Raw genomic sequence first — 19,473 nt, 5'->3', positions numbered from 1 at the left:
AGTATGCAGAGCCCCCTACCCCATGAAGAATTATCTGACCCCACCTCTCAGTAGATGTGATGCTGAGAAGCACTGTCTAAAGTAATTGTGAATAGTTTTGATTGCAATAGCTCTGTTGGCTCTTAGCTTTGAAGTCCATCCTCTAGTTAATGAGTCTGTCTGTCAATAGCAGGAGCATACAGCAGAAACCCCAACTCCAGGCTAGTGGACATAAATTTGAAGCTGAAAATGAACATGGAGTGACGGGCTGGGGAAGAGAGCCGGTATGAATTGTAGTATGCTGGACTTGGGACAGGAGAGGCAGAATATATATTTCAAGACAGAAAAAAAGAACAAATGTGATAATTCATTTCAGCAGAACATCTGCCACTTTTTTCTTGGAGGCATAACTTAAGATCTTCCTTATATTCAGCTGAGGTGTTATTAATCACTGTGAACAAGAGCAGGTCTGATTCAAGCTGAAAGTCCAACCTGTCCGGCTTGAAGGCAAATGGGTTTGGAGGAAGCAGGGCTGGGTGGTGGCCGGATGGTTCACAGGTGGGGAATGGTGGACTGTTTAGGTACTTCAGCTTTGGAACCCTAACAGTCACTTTGCCACCCTTTGGGGTGGCAGAAGGGCTCTGGTGGAATTCCCTCTAGTTAAAAAGCCAGTCACCTGAGCTCAGATCATCTTTGTGTTCCGAAACTCAGCCTGGTCTGCCTGGGAACTTCTGTGTGAGCTTCCCTAAGTGGACTTCCTTAGCCAAGGGCTTTCTGAGCTTTCAGCCTTGCACAGTAGAGATCAAAAAAGTATAAATGGAGCAGCATCTTCAGATTAGGAAGAAACAAGGTGAAGAAGAATGAAGGGGGTAGGTAAGAGAAAGAAATAAGAAATGAAATCCTATAACCTGGGTATTAAACAACTACATCTAGACAGAAAGCTAGATAGCTAGGCAAAAACAAACAAACAAAAAAACAACTTTGTGTTTGTAGAAAGAAAGGCCTTGGATTATCACACTCTGTTTTGTCACAAAGGGGCAACAAGTTAAAAACAAAGGGAGAGAGAATCATGTCAGGATTTAGAGTATGCTGTGTTCACTTTCACATTCTGCAGAATGTTTATCAAGAAATAGAAATGGAGACTTCTGATATTATCTTCCATACGTATTTATTTATACAATAGAAAATGCCATGCCCATATACTCACTTACTTCTACAAGCAGACTATCTTATATTTAAATATGATTTGGTCTAAGTGGATTGAAGTTTTAAATTTAAGAAAAAAGTAATCATGATGAGAGGGTAGGAGAAAAACAAAATGCTTTCTAAAATTTAAAGAGATTTTTCTAAAGGATATCTTTATTGACATCACCGGTTGAGAGAAAAATATTTTATTCAATGTCAAAATAATTTAAACATTCAAAAGAGAAGAATCGAAAAGACTGTTTCCTCAGCTTCTGCTTTCTATACAAAGCTCAGGTAAAATGTTTTTTTTTTTTTTTTTCATGTTAAATTTTCAAAAGAACCTGGAAATTTGCTTAAAGATGCTAAGAGGTAAGGCTAGCCCTGCCATAGAAAGTATATATTTTAGTTTCTAGACTTTTTATGGAGTTAAAATTCAACACGTTAAAAGCCAAAGTACCAGAATGGTATACTTACACAGGTTGTCTTCTCAAACATTATATGACACTTTTAGATCAATCAGCTGTCAAACTGCACCAAGCTTTGATAGCCACTGCACATAGTTTTTAGAAACTTACAATTTACATGGGTAAAATTTAGTATTAATATATACCCTGCTATGCCACAGAAAGGACCAGTTGGTCGAATCTTGCCAGTTATCTTTTGCAACTTGCTTTTTAAAAAACACCCACTTCTCCCCAGTGTCAACACTCACAGCACCTCTGAAAGGAATACGGATGTGGGTGACCCGTCCTTTTGGCTTCTCAGCATACTAGACCAATGGCACACTAACACTGCTCATGTCAGTGTGCCCTCTACAGAATAGTCAGTCATTCGAAAGCGGAGAAGGAGCTGGCCACAGTGCTCAGTGGAACACGCCGCCGGCCTCTGGTGCGCTCGGGGCGCGCGCCCAGGGAGGCGCTGGCACCGGCTCCGTCTCCTGCCCTCGCAGCCTCGGTGGGCGTGAGGGGCGGAGTGGGCACGGTCTTCACATAAAAGGAGACTGATGGCTTGCCCACAGCACTGGCCTGTATGAGGCGGGGTCGAGAGGACCCCTGATTTTCCTAGCGTGACAGGCTTTTCCTTCTCGGAACTCCAAGAGCCAACGCTAAGGGGCACCAGAGGCTCGGATAGCTACAGCTGCCACCCGTCAGGGCAGCCTGACGGCATGGTGCTGCGGAGGTCCTGGGCGACGGCAGAGCCGAGCTCGGCGGGGGCTGGGCGCAGGTCTTCGGAGTAGGGGTCACGAGAGCTTGGGATGCTCCAGATCGGAGGAGGAATCCTCCGAGGGCGGGAGGATTGGAACTCGAAACGGTGGGCTAGTCAGTGAAGGTTGGAAGGCGAGGTCCTACTATTTTTCTCTAATACTCTATGTGGCCACTTCTAATCTCCTTATACTTTATGAAAAATGTCGCTGTCCTACATACAGCTAAGGATATATGCCACACGCGTCACCCCGCCATATACTAAAATCATCTGACAAGATAATACACTGGAAGCTGTTGATGTCTAGTTGTCCAGGGATCCCGAGACACATGCCAAGAGATCAGATGTCCCTCCTCTGCCCCCCGCCAGCCAATTCAGGTTTCCTCCCGTGCCCGCAGCCTTTCGTCGGAAGCCCACGCTCATTGTTCAGTTAAGAAGGCAACATCCAGACCCTCGCCCGCTAGAAGCCTCGGCCCACCCGCCGCAACTCGGACTTTTTCCCGGAGTCCGAGAGGGAGCAGGAGGTGCCGAAGAAATTCAGCAGGCATCCTCAAACCTTGCTGTCCGCAGTCTGACTTTTATCAGTAATAACAGAAAAAAACCCAAAGGTGGCGGGGGTAGGGGTGGGGTGGCGGACGGCAAGGCAGGGCAGGCGTCAGCGCGCAGCCGCTCAGGCCGGCCTGCGGGCCCAGCCGGGCTCCCCCCCGCCCACCCCCGGACCCCCGGCGCCCTCGCCTCCCCCTCCGCCGGGCCGAGCCCGGTGCCAATGCGCCAGGAGGGAGCGAGCGCGGCGCGGGAGGAGGAGATGACGCACGAGCCGGCGCTCCCCCCCAAAAAGTGCTTCTCCAGGACGAAGATGGCGGCAACTTAGCCGGGGACTGAAGATGACTGTGGCTCTCGGGAGGCCCAGCGCAGGCGATTCGGCCCCGAGGTCCGGGGGAGGCGGCGTCAGCAGTCGGAGCCCGGCGCCCGCGGGCGGACCTGCGGCAGCGGCGGCGGCGGCGGCGGCCGGAGCGCGGGCTGGGGGGTGGGGGGGCGGGAGCGCCCTGCCGGCGGCCGCCCAGGCTCCGGACTCGAGCAGAGCGAGCGAGAAGTAGCCGCCGGAGGAGCCGAGGAAGGAGCAGCGGGCGGGGGGTGGGGAGGAGGCGCCGGCGAGGCGCTCCGGCCGCAGTCCGTGGGCAGCGGAGACGCGGCGAGCCCCTGGCCGGGGACAGCGGGCCGTCCTCCGCGGGGCCATGGGGACCCGCGCCCTGCCCGTGCCCGGCTGACAGGCGCCGCCACCCCGCCACCTCCGCCGTCGCCTCCTGCACCCGGCCCGCCGCCGGCCACAGCCGCGCCGCCGCCTCCGGGCGCCCCTCTCCCCCCTGCCTCCCTGCCTCTGCATTGTCTCCCACTCGACAGAGGATGGGGTCGGCGGATGCTTAGGTCGGAAGCGAGTCCTGCCTCCCTCCGAAGCCTGGTAATATTGATGTAGGCAAAGAGCGAGAGGAGCGAGGGAGAGAGAGAGGAGAGGGAGGAGGGGAGAAGGCAATCGAACCCCTAAGTCAATGCATATTGTGGTGACACCGGCGCCGGAGCCCTCGCGGTGGAGTCGGCCAGGGCTGTGCGCTCCCAAAATATGACCAGGGGTGCTTGGATGTGTCGGCAGTATGACGACGGATTAAAAATCTGGTTGGCAGCACCCCGGGAGAACGAGAAACCGTTCATCGATTCGGAGAGGGCTCAGAAATGGCGACTGTCTCTGGCCTCTCTCTTGTTTTTCACAGTCCTGCTCTCTGATCACTTGTGGTTCTGCGCCGAGGCCAAGCTGACCCGCGCCCGGGACAAGGAGCAGCAGCAGCAGCAGCAGCGGCAGCAGCGGCAACGGCAGGAGCAGCGGCAGCGGCAGCGGCAGCACGAGCCGTCCTGGCCCGCGCTCCTGGCGAGCATGGGGGAGCCCTCGCCCGCCGCCCAGGCTCACAGACTCCTCTCCGCCTCCCCGTCCCCCACCCTGCCCCCCTCCCCGGGAGGCGGCGGCGGCGGCAAGGGCGGCCGAGGCACCGACAGCCGGGGCAAGCCTCTTCTTCCAGGAAACTCTGCCAGACCCGCGTGGCGCCTGGAGACTTGTTACCCGCAGGGCGCCTCCTCGGGCCAGTGCTTCACCGTGGAGAGCGCGGACGCCGTGTGCGCCAGGAACTGGAGTCGGGGGGCGGCGGCCCGGGGGGACCAGCGGCAGCAGACCCGGGGCCCGCCGCAGCCAACTCCGCTCTGGAACTTGTCGGATTTTTACCTTTCGTTTTGTAATTCCTACACACTTTGGGAGTTGTTCTCCGGGTTGTCCAGTCCCAACACTTTGAACTGTAGTCTGGATGTGGTGCTCAAGGAGGGCGGTGAGATGACCACTTGCAGACAGTGCGTCGAGGCTTACCAAGACTACGACCACCACGCTCAGGAGAAATACGAAGAGTTCGAAAGCGTGCTGCATAAATACTTGCAATCGGAGGAGTACTCGGTGAAATCGTGTCCTGAGGACTGTAAGGTAGGAACCCGTGGATTTTTTTTTTTTTCCCCTTCCTCGCGCTGTTATCTTTGTGTGTGTTGGGTGGAGGTGTCTTCTAGAGTTTTAAAGTTGCTTTTTGACTCTGGTTTTGTTACTTAGACCATTGTTTTTGTGGTTGTAAGCGCCTGACCTGCTGCTTGACTTGGGACTCTCTTGTGAATTGCTGGTGGATCAGTGCCTTCTGAGAATCCTTGAAAGATCAGGACTCTGGTCTTCTGAGATGATAAAGCCAGTGCTTTAACTATCTCTTAAAGCTACAGAGTTGGTTCAGATTCTGCCACTTTTTTTTTTTTTTTAATGTAATTTGAGTGAAGCTTCTGAGGAAGACTCTGATGGGACTGCATACTGGTGACCACAGCTGAAGTCAGAACAGGCTAAGACAGGCATGTGCGGTCTGGCTTATGGACCTTACACATGAAGTCTCTCATAGTGACAAGTTAAGCTGGTTGCCCAAAGAGACAAGAGAAAGTGTTCGTGATTGTTTATGTGGGAAGAACTAAAAGTGTTTTACGTGTTTTCCAGGAGTAATTCTGGTTGTTTCGAAAGTTTGGGGGCCTACCTAAGTGTATTTACTCACATGAATTTCTTGTTTTCTCTTAGAAATGTGTATAGCTATTGATCAGAAGCTCAGTATGAGTAGGAAATTTTGATTACGTATCTGGTGATAACTGATCAGTGTTAGATTATTTATTAGTCACCTTATGTAATTAGCTTGAATTTTCAGGATGCTCTCAGGAAGTACTAATTGGCAAATGCTTAACGCCATGACTAAAAAATACTGAACTCATTAATAACATATATTATGTTCAGCCCCTTCCTGTTGAATATAATAATGGCTGTAAACCTTGCTGATTCACAAAGGAATAGTGTATGCAAGTTTCTTAAGAAATGGCAAATGTGACCATGGGCACATGTCCTAGTAGAAGTGTTGCTGTCCATGGTGCTGAAATGAGATTTGCTCAAGAGCTCCGTTGAAGATGAAGATACTGCAGTGACCTTTTAGTAGGGGAAGAAATGATGGCAGAATCTCAGTAAACCTTGATGTTTTGTTCCAAAGGTAATTTCTTAATGCAATAGAATAGTATTGCTTTTCAAAAGAAATAATCCGCCATATTGTCTCTCTACCCTTCTCTTCATCACACCCCAAACCTCCCCTAAGGAACACAACAACGAGCCTCCTTTGCCTCACTTGCTGGAAAAGTGTGGTCAAGGGCAGTATGGATCAAAGGGTTCTTGTGATGCTTTCACAGGAGAATTGGCCTAAGGGATTCCTACTTAAACTGAACACAGTTCAAGGGCTGTATTGATTAGTTGTGCTTTTGACAACTAAGCTAAACTAAAACTAAGCTTGCTTTGCCAACATGCTTTAAGACCAGAAATGTATCTTCTTTGCAAATAATGATATTGCATTTGCAGCAGTAATTTAGAATGCTGTTTCATTAGATAAATGGATCTTAAAAGATTTTTATATATTCTTCTTAACCATATGCCTGGGAATTAATCTTAATGGAAGAAGTTACTAATGAATGGCTAGTATATTTATTGCATACTTATTTATTTTGACAAGATAATGTTTCCTCAGAATTGCAAGGAAATGGATCTGTATACTAATTTTACTACCAGTAAAAAACTTGCAAAGGTTTCAGTATATCTATGTTTAAAGTGATACCTTGTAATAATTTGAATTTTCTTGCTTCCTTGAATGTAAACTCTCATAGAAATTTCTGGTTACTTCAGTTTGCATAGGCTCAGTATTTACAAGGTATTCTACATTGTAGACTACAGAATATTCTTAAATAAGTGTGTCAAATTTATTTTATTTGAAAATTCACATAATAAATATCTATACATATATGTATATATAAATAAATACAGACTTTTCTCTTGACCTGAAATAATTATCAACTTTATACTTATATCATCATAGCTATAAGGTATAGTGTAGGTTAAATGAATATGTAATGTTATGAACTACTTCTGGATTATGTTTCATATAAAGTAGTCATTGTGAGCTATATACACAAAAGCACATTAAAAGAATCTTAACTCCTTTTAGAAACATTTCTTCATACTGAAAAGTAAACACAGACATTTGAGGTTTTCATCTCCACAACACAGGATTTATTACTTGTGATGCCTTGAGCTATTTTTTGGTTGGTTGGTTGTCAGTTGGAAACACTTGACATTTATTCCAGGATAACTGTTTTCACACAGTTTCAAATTTTTGGTGCCGGGGTTAGGTGTGTTCAGTGTGTGTTCTTGGTTGATAATTTACAAATCTATTGATTAGATCCTTAGCTTAACATACAGCTTCGTTATGATTCTGCAAAACTGCGATCACATCCACATACAAAGTATATTACTTGATTTAAAATGCTATTGGTGGTCTTTGAAGAATGTATCTGAGTTTCTTTCTGAACACTTTTACTTATTTCAAACATGCTTATAATTATGAAATGATGTCTATCTTCAGGGGCAATGTTCAAGATATATAGTTCATGCAAAATTTTCTACCTTTTAAGGTTAATGACAAAATCTTAGGCTACATTAAAAGTAAATGCATTATATTTCCAGAATTGGTAATATATTCATGAAAAAAATCTACTTCAATAGTTTCTTAATATATTTATACATTTATATATAGGATATATGCTATAATATTAATTATATAAATAGAATTCATACTTTAGAAGAATTATATTAATTTAATTTAATTTTATTTTTTTTTCTTTCTTATTATTTTTGTCTTTTTATTTTTTTTAATTAATTTTTTTTATTTAATTTTAAAATCTTTAATTCTTACACCCATGTATAATTACATGATTAGTATAGTGACTTCCAAACTTTAAAAGTTAGGACATATTATTGCCTTCTAGTTTTATAATTGCTTCCATTAAACAAAAAATGCCACATTCCATATAGGTATGCAATTAAAATGGATTAAATTTAATTTTTATTGAACTTGATTTAAGGGACTTTTGGACCATTATAGTGAAAAAAAAAAAAACCCTTAATATTGACTTAATCAAATCATATTGCTTTGGACCTGTAGTCATTGAAGATCAAATATAGCTGGGATTTACTTTAGTAAAGGTTTATTTGCAGTATATAATAGAAATCATTTACGTGCAAGAATATTTTTCAATATTCTTAGAGATAGCTGGTTTAACTTTTAAAATAAATATACGTGTTTATCTGGGAATTAATTTATGGTAAAGAACAAGAACTTCTGCATATATCATTTAGACTATAGCATTCAAGTAGCAAAAATTATGACAGTAATTCTTCTCTGAACTTTGCAGTTTTATTCTGAATAATGTTTTTGACATACAGCAAGAATCTCGCAAATCTGCAAAAGTCTTCAAGATGGCTGGCAATATTAAAAAATACACTCTTCCAAGCATAAACAATTACAATGTACATTATTAACATGCCTTAATTTTTGCTTAGTTGTTTTTCTTATGAAGATTTTTAAAAAATATGCCATTCTTTAGCTTCTAGGCATTCTTGAAATTACATATTATAAACCTGAAATATTTAGGGACTATAAATGTCCATGTTACAGGTAAACTTTTGTTACTAATAGTTTTATTCCTCAGATGGTCAGGAAAAGTGAGTTTGAGATTAGATTCTATTATAAATCACTGTATCACTGTATTTTAATTCTCTTAGAATAGATTCTAATCCTTATACTGTCAAGAATGTATGCATTCTTATACTTTTATTTCATAATTTTATGCTGCTGCTGCTGCTGCTGTTGCTGCTAAGTCGCTTCAGTTGTGTTCGACTCTGTGCGACCCCATAGACGGCAGCCCACCAGGCTCCCCCGTCCCTGGGATTCTCCAGGCAAGAACACTGGAGTGGGTTGCCATTTCCTTCTCCAACACATGAAAGTGAAAAGTGAAAGTGAAGTCACTCAGTCATGTCTGACTCTTAGCGACCCCATGGTCTGCAGCCTACCAGGCTCCTCTGTCCATGAGATTTTCCAGGCAAGAGTACTGAAGTGGGGTGCTAAAGTAAATTATATTGCATATTTTATTTAACAGACAATGATCAGAAGAATACTCTGCTAATGTTCCTCATATATAACAATTGTGATACTCAGAGCTTTGTGTATCGTTTGCAGAAACCACTCAAAAACATTAAGCAGTTTGAGGATGTAAAATTTGGTTACATAATATGTAGTTTAAACAAAAATTCATTTTAAAATTCTTATTTACTTTAATGTCATACACTGTAGATATTTAAAAATAACTTTTAAGGAAATAAAATATCTAACAATTATTTCCATTTAAATATTATATATAAAATATTTTGCTGTAACCAGTTTAGTGCCACTGTATAGATTATGACAGTATCCAGAGTGTGGAATACTTCTGGAAATGGACCTCTTTTACATTCTACCACTGTATTATTTTCAAATCATATTTTTATAACTGAATCACTTCTCTGCTATATCACACAGTGTAACCTTCAGATGCTCACTTTAACCATTAATAAGGCCATTTATAAGGTCAAAGCCACTGTCATAACTTTTTATGACCAGATTTTTATTTTTAATATTTTTGCTCCATATAAAAATGGGGTGCTTTATAAACCAAGGAATGATTTTGGTTGCTTTATAAACCAAGGAATGATTTTTTAAAAAAATTCTGACTTGTAACTGGGTCAGATTAGTAGCTATATAGGGCATAACCACACAATTTTAATAATTGCTGTTATACATTGGTTTTAATCACTTTAATTAGATGAGATTGGTGTCTGCATATGCAAGGTGAATTAAAGTATAAAGGAAGAAAATCAAATCCGTCTCATGCTCCCCCACAAATGAATCAGAATGCATTAAGATGTATTTTGATACTAGATTGAAGGTACAAAAACAATCTATAGATACTTGTTTGAAACGCAATAGTATTTAGGTTTGCATTATTGACCTATTGCTTCAATTTCTATTCCCCATTTCCATTTCAGGCTTGGTCTTCTGTGTCAACCTCACGTTAACTAGGCTCCAAACATGTCATTGTTCTCTTTATGTTGACTTACGCTGAAAAGATGTTTCTTCAGTATCAGTTAACATTTACTCTAGATCAGTGGTCCTTGGCATTACAGCAGAAAATCCTGGGAATCTTTGAAAATACACCCAGCCCGAAGAGATTCTGATTTCATTAGCCTGACTTGCGTCATGAGCTTGGGGTCTTCTAGTTTCCCTGGTGCCATGCAGCCTAGGGTGAGAACCGCTGTTCTAGTTGAGCGACAAGTGGAGTGGAAAGACCTTTGAGGTCCTGCGCCTCTGTAATACATAACCTCATTGGTTCAACAGATGAGAAAGGAATTGTTTCTAAGTGGTAAAGGCAACAGGGTATGGTCACGGGTAGGGGGAGCGAATACCCTGTGGCTGGGCGGAGGGAGTCAGATGAAACACGAACTAGCTGTGTGCGAGGTTTAGGGAACGTGCCAAGGAAAGAACATGGAGAGAAGGGTGCAGAGAAGACGGGAACTTTGAACATTCAAGGATGGGCCAGTTGGCTGTGGATTTTCTGTCTTTTGGCCAGAACCATGTCATTATTCTGTTGTTCACTGATGGGCTGAGCACATGAGTGCAGGAATTAGATGACTGTCTCTCTGTGAGATGACCAACTATTTGATTAGAGGAGCCTCAGCCTCCTTACTTTGTCTCTAATTTTAGCTTGTATAAATGGCTAGAATTTACACTTTTTCAAAAGTATGCATTGGTTTTAAGAGAAAACATTTCGGCTTGTCATAGTATTTCATGTGGTTTGGTTTATTCTTTCTTCAACTATTTACTTTATTAAACCTAGAAAATTACTAATTTTTTTTATTGTTCTTTCTCCATTATGATGATGAGCCATATCTCCTCTTTTACTTATTCCTATCATACTGGAAGAACTAGTCGACATTCATACAGTGTTGTGAAGGTACAAGGTGCTAAGTGGACACAGAATGCTACCACACTTAATTTAGGAACTCATTTTAGAGGGATCTTATCACTGTTCTGTTTTGAAAGGATTGTAATATCATCACATTTTATTTTTTTATTCTTTAAAAGTTTAGAAATGCTGTGAAACACTTAAATTACCTTAAATTAATATGCAATAAAAACATTACAATCCATGTAATGAAATTTCAGTAATAAAATGTTTTAATTTCCTTTGATTCTTTAAAACTGAAAACAGGAATTCACATCTGCCTTTCTTTGGTAATAAATAGTTAATGATTTATACTATGTATTGTGTAGAATGCATGAAAATATTTCCTTCTTGGGTGTTTAAAGTGTTAAAAGGTTAGTAGCTGATTTTCCCTCTCTGTTTCTACATAGAGTCATTTATTAAAAGAAAAAGTTGTAGATGCTATTACGGATGGTAAAAAAAAAAAATCCTGCAAAAAAAAAAAGCAAGTTTACTAGTGTTTAAATTCAGTTACTGACCTTAGCAGCAGTAGTAATATATCTACATGTATGTGGAATGGGTGGATGCAATAATTACTTCTTGAGAGCAGATCCAGGAGGCAGAACACAGTGGGACTGAGATTAGTGAAATGACAGGAGTCCATTCTTGGAGACAATGCCAGCAGGAGATGTCCAGTAGATAGCGTATCATATAAGTAGGGCCTTTGGTGTGGTATCTGCTCTCTGCGTGTGATGTGGTTGGATCTAGGAAGCTGTGTGCAGAGAGTAGATGATTTAACAGAAGCAGATTCGATGGAGAGAATGTCAAAGATGGATTCTGAGGAAGAGCCACGTTAAAGGGTCTGGACAGAAAAGGGACCAGAAATAGAGACTGAGAAGAAACGGGGAATGAGAGTGAAAATGGGAGGGTGAGAACAGAGAGAGGATGGGGGAGGGTGGGTGGGGAGGTGGGAGGGGAGGGGCAGAGACGGACGGAAAGGAGAGCATCCTTCGAATGTGAAGATCTGAACAATATAGGGGGGAGCTTTAAGAAGGATGTAGAGTCAGTCAAGGGTGTCTTATGTTTCAGAAAGAGCATGCAGGATGAAGCCTAGAAATAGGTCACTGCATCTGACAATCAAGTCTTGTTGAGCCTTACAAGACTAGCTTCAATAGAATGACGAAAGAGACGTCAAATTGTGGTGCATTAAGGAGTGAGCTGGAGTGGAGGAAATAAAGACTAGTTTGAACGATTCTTCATTAAGTTCAGCGGTGAAAAGAAAAGGGAAATGAAAAGGCGGGAAGATGTGAGTTTAAAGGAATAAATATTTTATGATGAAATAAGCATTAGAATATTTGTAGTTTTTGATCTGGGACCCAGATGGGAGTATGATATTGAAAGTATCACTTTCAGAAAAAATTAGTGAAGGCCCCAGATCCCAAAGAAAAGAGGACAGGCTCTAATTTATTGCTTATTCTCGGGAAGGAGGGAGGTTTTATCTTTGTACATTGTGCTGTGCAGCTAAGATCCTTTGTTTTGTTGTTTATATTTTAAAGAGGAACAATGGTTTAATTTCGGAATTTCAGACAATAAGTACAATTGTTATCTTGAAAATGCTTAAATAAAGTAGAATATTCATTTTCAAATAATAGAAAATAATTATTAGCTGTAAATATGAGATCATAAATAATTATATGTGTCACTGTGAATTATTTTCTTTAGAAATGTGCTGTCCTGGGGTTCAGTGACATATTTATAGAGTCCATGGAATTAAATATGGCTATCTCATTATCTGTTTTCTTCAAAAATATTAGTATGTTTGATAGAAAGTTCTAAAAATAGAAACTAGTTATAAACCCAATAGAGAAGTATAGTAAAATAGTTACAAGAAGTGCTGAGGATAGACTGGGTTCAACTCCCAGTTTCATCTCCTATTAATTATATGACATCATGCAAATTACTTAAAATAGGGATCCTAGCACCTCTTTCATAAGACAGTTATGGGAAGAAATCAAGAGACTCCTATGCTTGTTGAAGTATCTAACCCATCGCTTGATGATGCCCAATAAGTAGAGGCAGTTCATTAAAACCCATGGGGAAAAAGCCCTAGGGAAATCAGTAAAATTGCTTCACTTGAGATCTCATGTAAATTTTCAGGTAAGCAACAGTCAGTTACAAGTGTTTTATAAACAGACTTTGTATTTTGCATGACAAACCTGATTTTACTATGTCTACATCCCCTCTGCTTCTCTGGAAAGGTGACTAAAGGTGAGTCTTTACAATGAAACAGAAAACAAAAATTCAGCTAAAAACAAAGTTCAGGGTGAAAATGTTGCATCCCTAAAGCTTGACTCTTCCCCGTGTTATTTCAGATTAAAAATAAACGTGTGCTGGGTTTTAGACTCAGTGGATCCTCTTAGATTACTGCAAAGGGACTTGAGCCCTTCCACGTACAAACGTTTGGGGGAGCACACGTGGAACAGCCATGGTAATGACCCTCCGTCTCCTGGAAGCCTTGGGGTGAAAATAATCTTGGGAGAAATTCTTTGTTCTGTAGTTGTCAGGCACTGCAGCGTCTCCTGCGCCTCCGAGCTCCGTTTTGAAAGTTGGAGCCCTTTGCTGACCGCTCTAGCTCCTTGTCTTCGTGGTCTGTTTGGGTTGCCCCTGTTGTCTTCCGCCCTGGCCCTCCATTTGCACACTCTGCCGTGCTTAGTGCTTTTATTAACTGGTGGGGAGAGGAGGTAGAGTTAAAGGTGGCCTCGGCGTGTGGACTAGAGCTGGTGGACGAGGCCCACGTGGTGGGCGCCCAGATACGCCAGACTGAGCGGGGTAGGCTGGAGGACCGCGAGCTGTGCTCCGGGAACGGGACATGGTTGCCCTCAGAAAGAAAAGGCGCAGCAAGGTTCTTTAACTTGATAAAAATTGCCGTTTGGAAGCGGGGGTCTTGCTTCAACAAATGGGTTAATTAAGGCTTAGAGAAGGTAGGAAGTGTGCCAAAGTTCTCACAGACAAGTGTGGCATAGACAGGACGCAAACCAGTAGTATCTGGCTCTGAATCTCCTGGCCTCTGACTTTATTATAATGTGTTCACTCTGCCACAGATCATTGCTCATCTAGTTGTTTTTTTTTTTTTTTTTAATTTTTTAGGGGGAGAATGTGGGTGGCTGACAGCAGGAGTGGATAGAATATAAAGTTCTTTGGCACATAAGAGAAATTATAACTTCTTTCATCCAGTTTTTCTGTTGCAGCAGCTGGGTGTAGGAGAAGAGCATAGGCCTAAAAGTCAGAAACACCTAGATTTACATGGCTGTTCCAGCAGTTCCTGCAAGATGTGGATACTTGCATCTCCACGTTGAGGAGAGAAGGAACAGGTATATAATAAAAAAAGGTAGCTGGCGAGGGAGTTTCCTGGTGGCCTAGTAGTTAGGATTCTGGGCATTCACTGTAGTGACTTGGACTCTATCCCTGGTTGGGGAACGGAGATCCTGCAAGCCATGCGGGCAAATTTATATAGTGGACGGTGGAGCTCTCAGCTGTTCATCCAGTCTGCTCTGGGAAGACAGGATGGCGTCACCCTGCAGAGCTTGCCCGACTGTTAGACACTGAGCTGATGGGAAACATTGACAAGTTTCCTTCTGACCCAGTCATCAGTCTCTGACCAGAGCTGTTCTGGTGCAGATCAACTCCCTGATAGAGACTTTTGACTTGTTTTCCATAGAGGCATTTAAAAAGGCACTGGTGATGTGTTTAATCTTGGGAGTCACAGTGACCCTAGATAAGCAGGAGAGTCTGTCTGAAGAGAAGCAAGTATTTTTAAAAAGGTGAATCTGAATCTTAAACCATTAAAAACAAACAAACAAACAAAGAACCCCACAGAATTTCTTCTTCTCCTTAGTGAAAATGAGACAGGTCACTGTGGGCCGTTAAGCAAGGAGTTGTGGGCACCCGCGCTTTCTGAGGCAGTGGCATCATGTCAAAACCCAGGTGCCATCACATGGGGAAAAAGACCACAGGCAAGCGCAGATGACCTAGCTGTCGGTGGAGCTGCGAGGCTTACATCTGATTAGCTTTGTAGAGGGCTGGCAAATTATGACAAGTTTCAGATATGTTCAATCTGCCCCCTGGATTTCCTAAATATGTATTGAAAATTTAGAAGTCACTTATGAAAAAAGAATGAGCGCTTTCCTTATCATTTAAGTATAGACTTTTCAAACTAAAGGTTCATTTTCATTTGATATGTCTGAAAATTCCAGTGAGATGGAATTCAAGTCTGAGTAAACAAAATCCTTGTCAGCATAGTTTGGCTTCTTTGATGAATATAGATTATTTTCAACTGGCATAGTTATCAGCTGCTCAGTCATGGACTTGATTTCTCTATTCGATTAATTGGCTATTTAAAATTATTAAAAATTATTAAAATAAATGATTCAATCCTTAGGTCCTTGTATTTTTTTGATCATATGACTTAATGGATAGAATAGGCCAACCGTGTATATGCTGCTTCACCTACAAGAAGTCAAAGCTGTTATTTATCTAAATAATTTTTGACAAGAGCGAGCATATTAAAAGAGTGACCAAACTCTTTTTGTTTGTTTAGTCTTTGAGAAATGATTTATTTCCAAAGAACTTAAAAATCTGGAAAAAGTTAACAAGATCCTTGAATATTTGTAAGTCTCAAATCTGTAATTTTATGTTTCATGCATTATTAAGTGCTTGAACTTTTCATAACAAAAATCTAAAATGGTTCCCTGAGGGCAGCGGAGTTGATTTTTGATAATCTTCAATTATTTCATGAAGGTAGAGACTTTAAAAGGCCCTGATAAAGAGTCAGTTTTAACATGGACAGAGAGGCTGGGCTTTGCCCTAGTTGTGCTGTCCAGACGGCAGCATGGCAAATGTGCCCAACTCAAAGTTCACTGACTGTTGCTGGTGGTTTAGTAGCTAAGACGTGTCCGACTCTTGTGACCCTATGGACTGCAGCCTGCCAGGCCTCTCTGTCCATGGGATTCTCCAGGCAAGAATACTGGAGTGGGTTGCCATTTCGTTCTCCAGGGGATCTTCCCAACCCAGGGATCGAACCTGAGTCTCCCTCATTGCAGGCAAATTCTTTACCAGCTGAGCTACAGGTTAGGTTCTGTATTGCAGTTTCTCCAGCATTGCACTCTAATTGGATGGACGTTTAGGTTTTTCCACAATACCCACTTTAAACAGAAAAATGCGAAAGCTCAGCAGTCCAAATTTGCATTTCTTTACCACTTGTTTATATTAAGAAAAATGAAAACAATATAGCTAAAGGCATTCAACAACTTACTTTTTTTTTTTTTCAAGTCAAGACTAGATTTTGTTGTAGATGAACTATAGAAGAGTTAACTCATGATAGATATTGTCTGGGCTTCCCTGATAGCTCAGCAGGTAAAGAATCCGCCTGTAATGCAGGAGACACGTAGATATTGTTTAGAGAAAAACATTTTCCCTTCATCTAAATATATTAGTTTGTCTTAATGGCCTGACATTTGACGTACACGTGACCAGGTGAAGGTGCTGCAGAGACAGAGGCAACACATGATGGTTAATGGAGTCCCCGCCCCCCACTTCCTGTGTGACTGGCTGCAGAGACCAAAGGCAACCCACAGCCGTCAGTGGAGGTCCCCACTTCCTGTGTGACTGATGATCAGAATTTCTTTTTGTCTGTGTAATGTGGCCTCCATTCTGGGCTGTTTTATATGACCCTGAGCCTATTCTTATTCTCCCATTTTTTTTCTTTTTTTCCTTCTTTTTCTACTGTGACAATATATGATGCATTTAGTGTAGTAAATTATTAAAGAGAGTTTCCCAAGAGGCTGTTCAGCTCAGTTCCTCTGATTTCTCCAGTTAATGGTGAAGGGCCGTGCTCAAGGCTGCCAGTGCTTGCTTTGGATTTCAGCAGGTGGATCAGAGGGGCCGAAAGACTGTCAGGCCTGAAGAGAACACACCCATTTTCTCAGTGATCACAGTGGTTATTTTAATCTTCGCTGCCATTCAGATGTATTAAAGGACGCTGCATAAAGAACATTTTAATAACTTAATTTGTAATCATCGCCTCTGGGAATGCACTTTGTCATACAGTTTTTGGTGCTCTATAGTAAAAAAATAGTATAAGGACGAATGAATATTTTCCTTTAAAAACAGATCTTTAGTGGTAACTGTTCTTAGATAATTTGAGCACTATTATTATATGGCAGTAGTAATTTAGGCACTGAGATAAAAGATATCCCACAGTGCACCTAGTTAAAAAAAGAATAAATAATCAGATGCTTCATCATGTGTGACTCACATATGGACATGAAAAAAATGTAAGCACTTTATATATAAACAGGGTACTTACTAACGTAAGAGAAGGAAGGAATATGAGGGAAAATCCAGGAGAATATTTGATTTTCTTTTTCTAGGTACTTGTTAATGAGAACAAAATTAAAAGGCATGTAAATCTCTTAAGCTAAAAGCTCTTGTGTTCATAATCTGCTACTAAAAAAACCCCAACAACTTGGTAACAAATATTTCTTTTCAAGTGGTCTCGCTTTCAACCTGTAAATAGAAATTAGATTTCACTTAGAGCTTTGAAATCATGACAGTGCTGCAATTTCAACATGAAATTGTTTCTTCTAACTTGCTTATAAATTCATTCTTTCCCTCTTAAAAAATACAGTCGGCCCTAAGTCAAATAATTACAAAATACTAATTTTATAAAATATGGTGTTTGATATCTTTGTTGCTGAACAAGAGAGCTTTTTATATGGCAAATATAAACACAGTATTTTATTTGTACATGCTTCTTTATGGGTAATTATGGGTTTCAAAAGTAATAAACAGCAGTGTAATTATTCCATAGCTTGCAGTGGGGATGTGTTTCCTTAATCTGGCCACTTTAAGAAAGAAATAACTATTCATCTCTGAACCTTTTCAGAAAAGCAATTTAAAAAAATTCAATTTTTTTTTTCAAATTTAGAAAAATATATCATTGTTTAGTTCTGATTAGTTTATGAATTTTAAGAGACTGGAAAGATATAACTTTACAATGGTTATTTCATCTGAGAAATCACCTAGACAGGTCAGATAGTTCCAAAACTTTAAGTAACCCACAGAGAAATGTTTTAAAATATCACTTTCCACTTAAGGAGAGCATTGTGACATCTGTGAGTTGCTTTGATGTAGTTTGGCTGAAAATATAAAAGTATAATAATTATGGCAACATTTGCCAAATCTGTGTTATGATTATATGGGTGTTATTAGTCTTTCAAATTCTCTGTGTGTTTAATTTTTTTCATAATTCAAAACTGTTTTAAAAAAGAATCAATAGTCTGTGGGGAGGAAAATGTTTGCTAATTATGCCAGTATTACTAATGCAGTCTGTGTAAGTTATATATTTATTATAATTTGGTAAACTGGCACTGTGGCTTAAAAAAATCACTTTCCAAGCATTTCTGTATCATTTCACAGTATGGAATGAGCTAGAGTGTTAGCAATATGACAAGGAAGAAGCTGAATCCCTAATGGATATTCAGGGACTTTTTGTATTACTCATATAGAAATAGATATAAGCATAGTGACTGCTTTGGTCCTCTGATGAAGAAAGTTTGTTAATCAGTCAGCAACCCAAGTATAGGGAAAAAATGATAAAAAGCTATTTCTCTATCTTGGTAAATATTAATTTTGCTTTTTAAATTTTGATTTGATTCATGGGTAGGCAGCAAAGCTATGCCCCAAGTTGGAGGACAGTTTTCTCCCCTGTTAAGATCCTGTGTGTGCCTGCTTTACAGGAAACACCGAGTGTTGCTGCTAGACCCAATTTGTTTAATTCTCTGAAGTAGGTCTGATAACTATCCCCATTTTGCAGAAAAGTGAGCAAAGGGCATAAGACTTTTACTTAAAACGCTTGACAATTATATTTGTTTTCTATTACATTGCTATAGTATAGAACCAGTCCTGATTTGAAGACAATTTCTAGCAGCGTGTGGATGGTTTACATGATAAATCCATGAAATTGACTTCATACATATATGCTTGCCCATTTGTTTCTCCTGTTAGATTTTGAGACGCCCCTTCAAGCTAGGAATTACGACTTATTTCTATTTTTTGTGTGATCGTTTTTCAAAAGAAAGAAAACCTGAGCTCGTGAGGGTTATAAAACATCGAGGCAGATTCTTTGATGCTTCTCCAGCTGAGAGCGTGCCCTCCCTCTGAATCTGGGTATGCTTATTATGACTGCTTCATTCAAAAGACTAGTACAGAAATAGTGCTCCGTGACTTCCAAGGTAGGTGATACAAGGTTATGCAGTTTCTTCCTTCTTCTCTGGGACACGTATTCTTGAAGCTTTGGGCTGCCAGTGAACCCAAGACTGCCATCCAGTAAGGAAAAGCCACATAGAAAGACCACGGGTAGGCTTTCTCATGGACGGTCTCGATTGAGCCCAGCCTTTGAGTTGTCCCAGGCCAGGTGGCACACATGTGAGTGAAGCCTCCAGATGAGCCCTCCGCCCAGCCATTTAAGTCACCACGAGCCCTTCGAATGCTCTCCAAGCACCAGACACTTCAGAGGACAGAAAAGCTGCCCTCTATGCGATGCCTGATATCCTGAGGCAAAGAATCGTAGCTGTAATAAAGTAGTTGCCGTTTTATACTGCA

General features: G+C 41.3%; 1 protein-coding gene across 1 annotated transcript in view; it reads left to right on the top strand.

The window, feature by feature from the left end:
• Nucleotides 1-3,985: 3,985 nt before the first annotated feature.
• NALF1 (NALCN channel auxiliary factor 1) overlaps nt 3,986-19,473 on the top strand; it is a 604,086-nt gene continuing 588,598 nt past the window's right edge. Inside the window, exon 1 of the mRNA XM_068984208.1 lies at nt 3,986-4,885. Coding sequence (XP_068840309.1) covers nt 3,986-4,885 — 900 coding nt within the window. The remainder of the gene's footprint in view (nt 4,886-19,473) is intronic.

This window comes from Capricornis sumatraensis, chromosome 12 (genome assembly GCF_032405125.1).
Source record: "Capricornis sumatraensis isolate serow.1 chromosome 12, serow.2, whole genome shotgun sequence".
NCBI classification, from domain to species: Eukaryota; Metazoa; Chordata; class Mammalia; order Artiodactyla; family Bovidae; genus Capricornis; species Capricornis sumatraensis.
The sequence above is the reverse complement of the archived record's forward strand: the minus strand, read 5'-3'. Positions and strand labels throughout refer to the sequence as shown.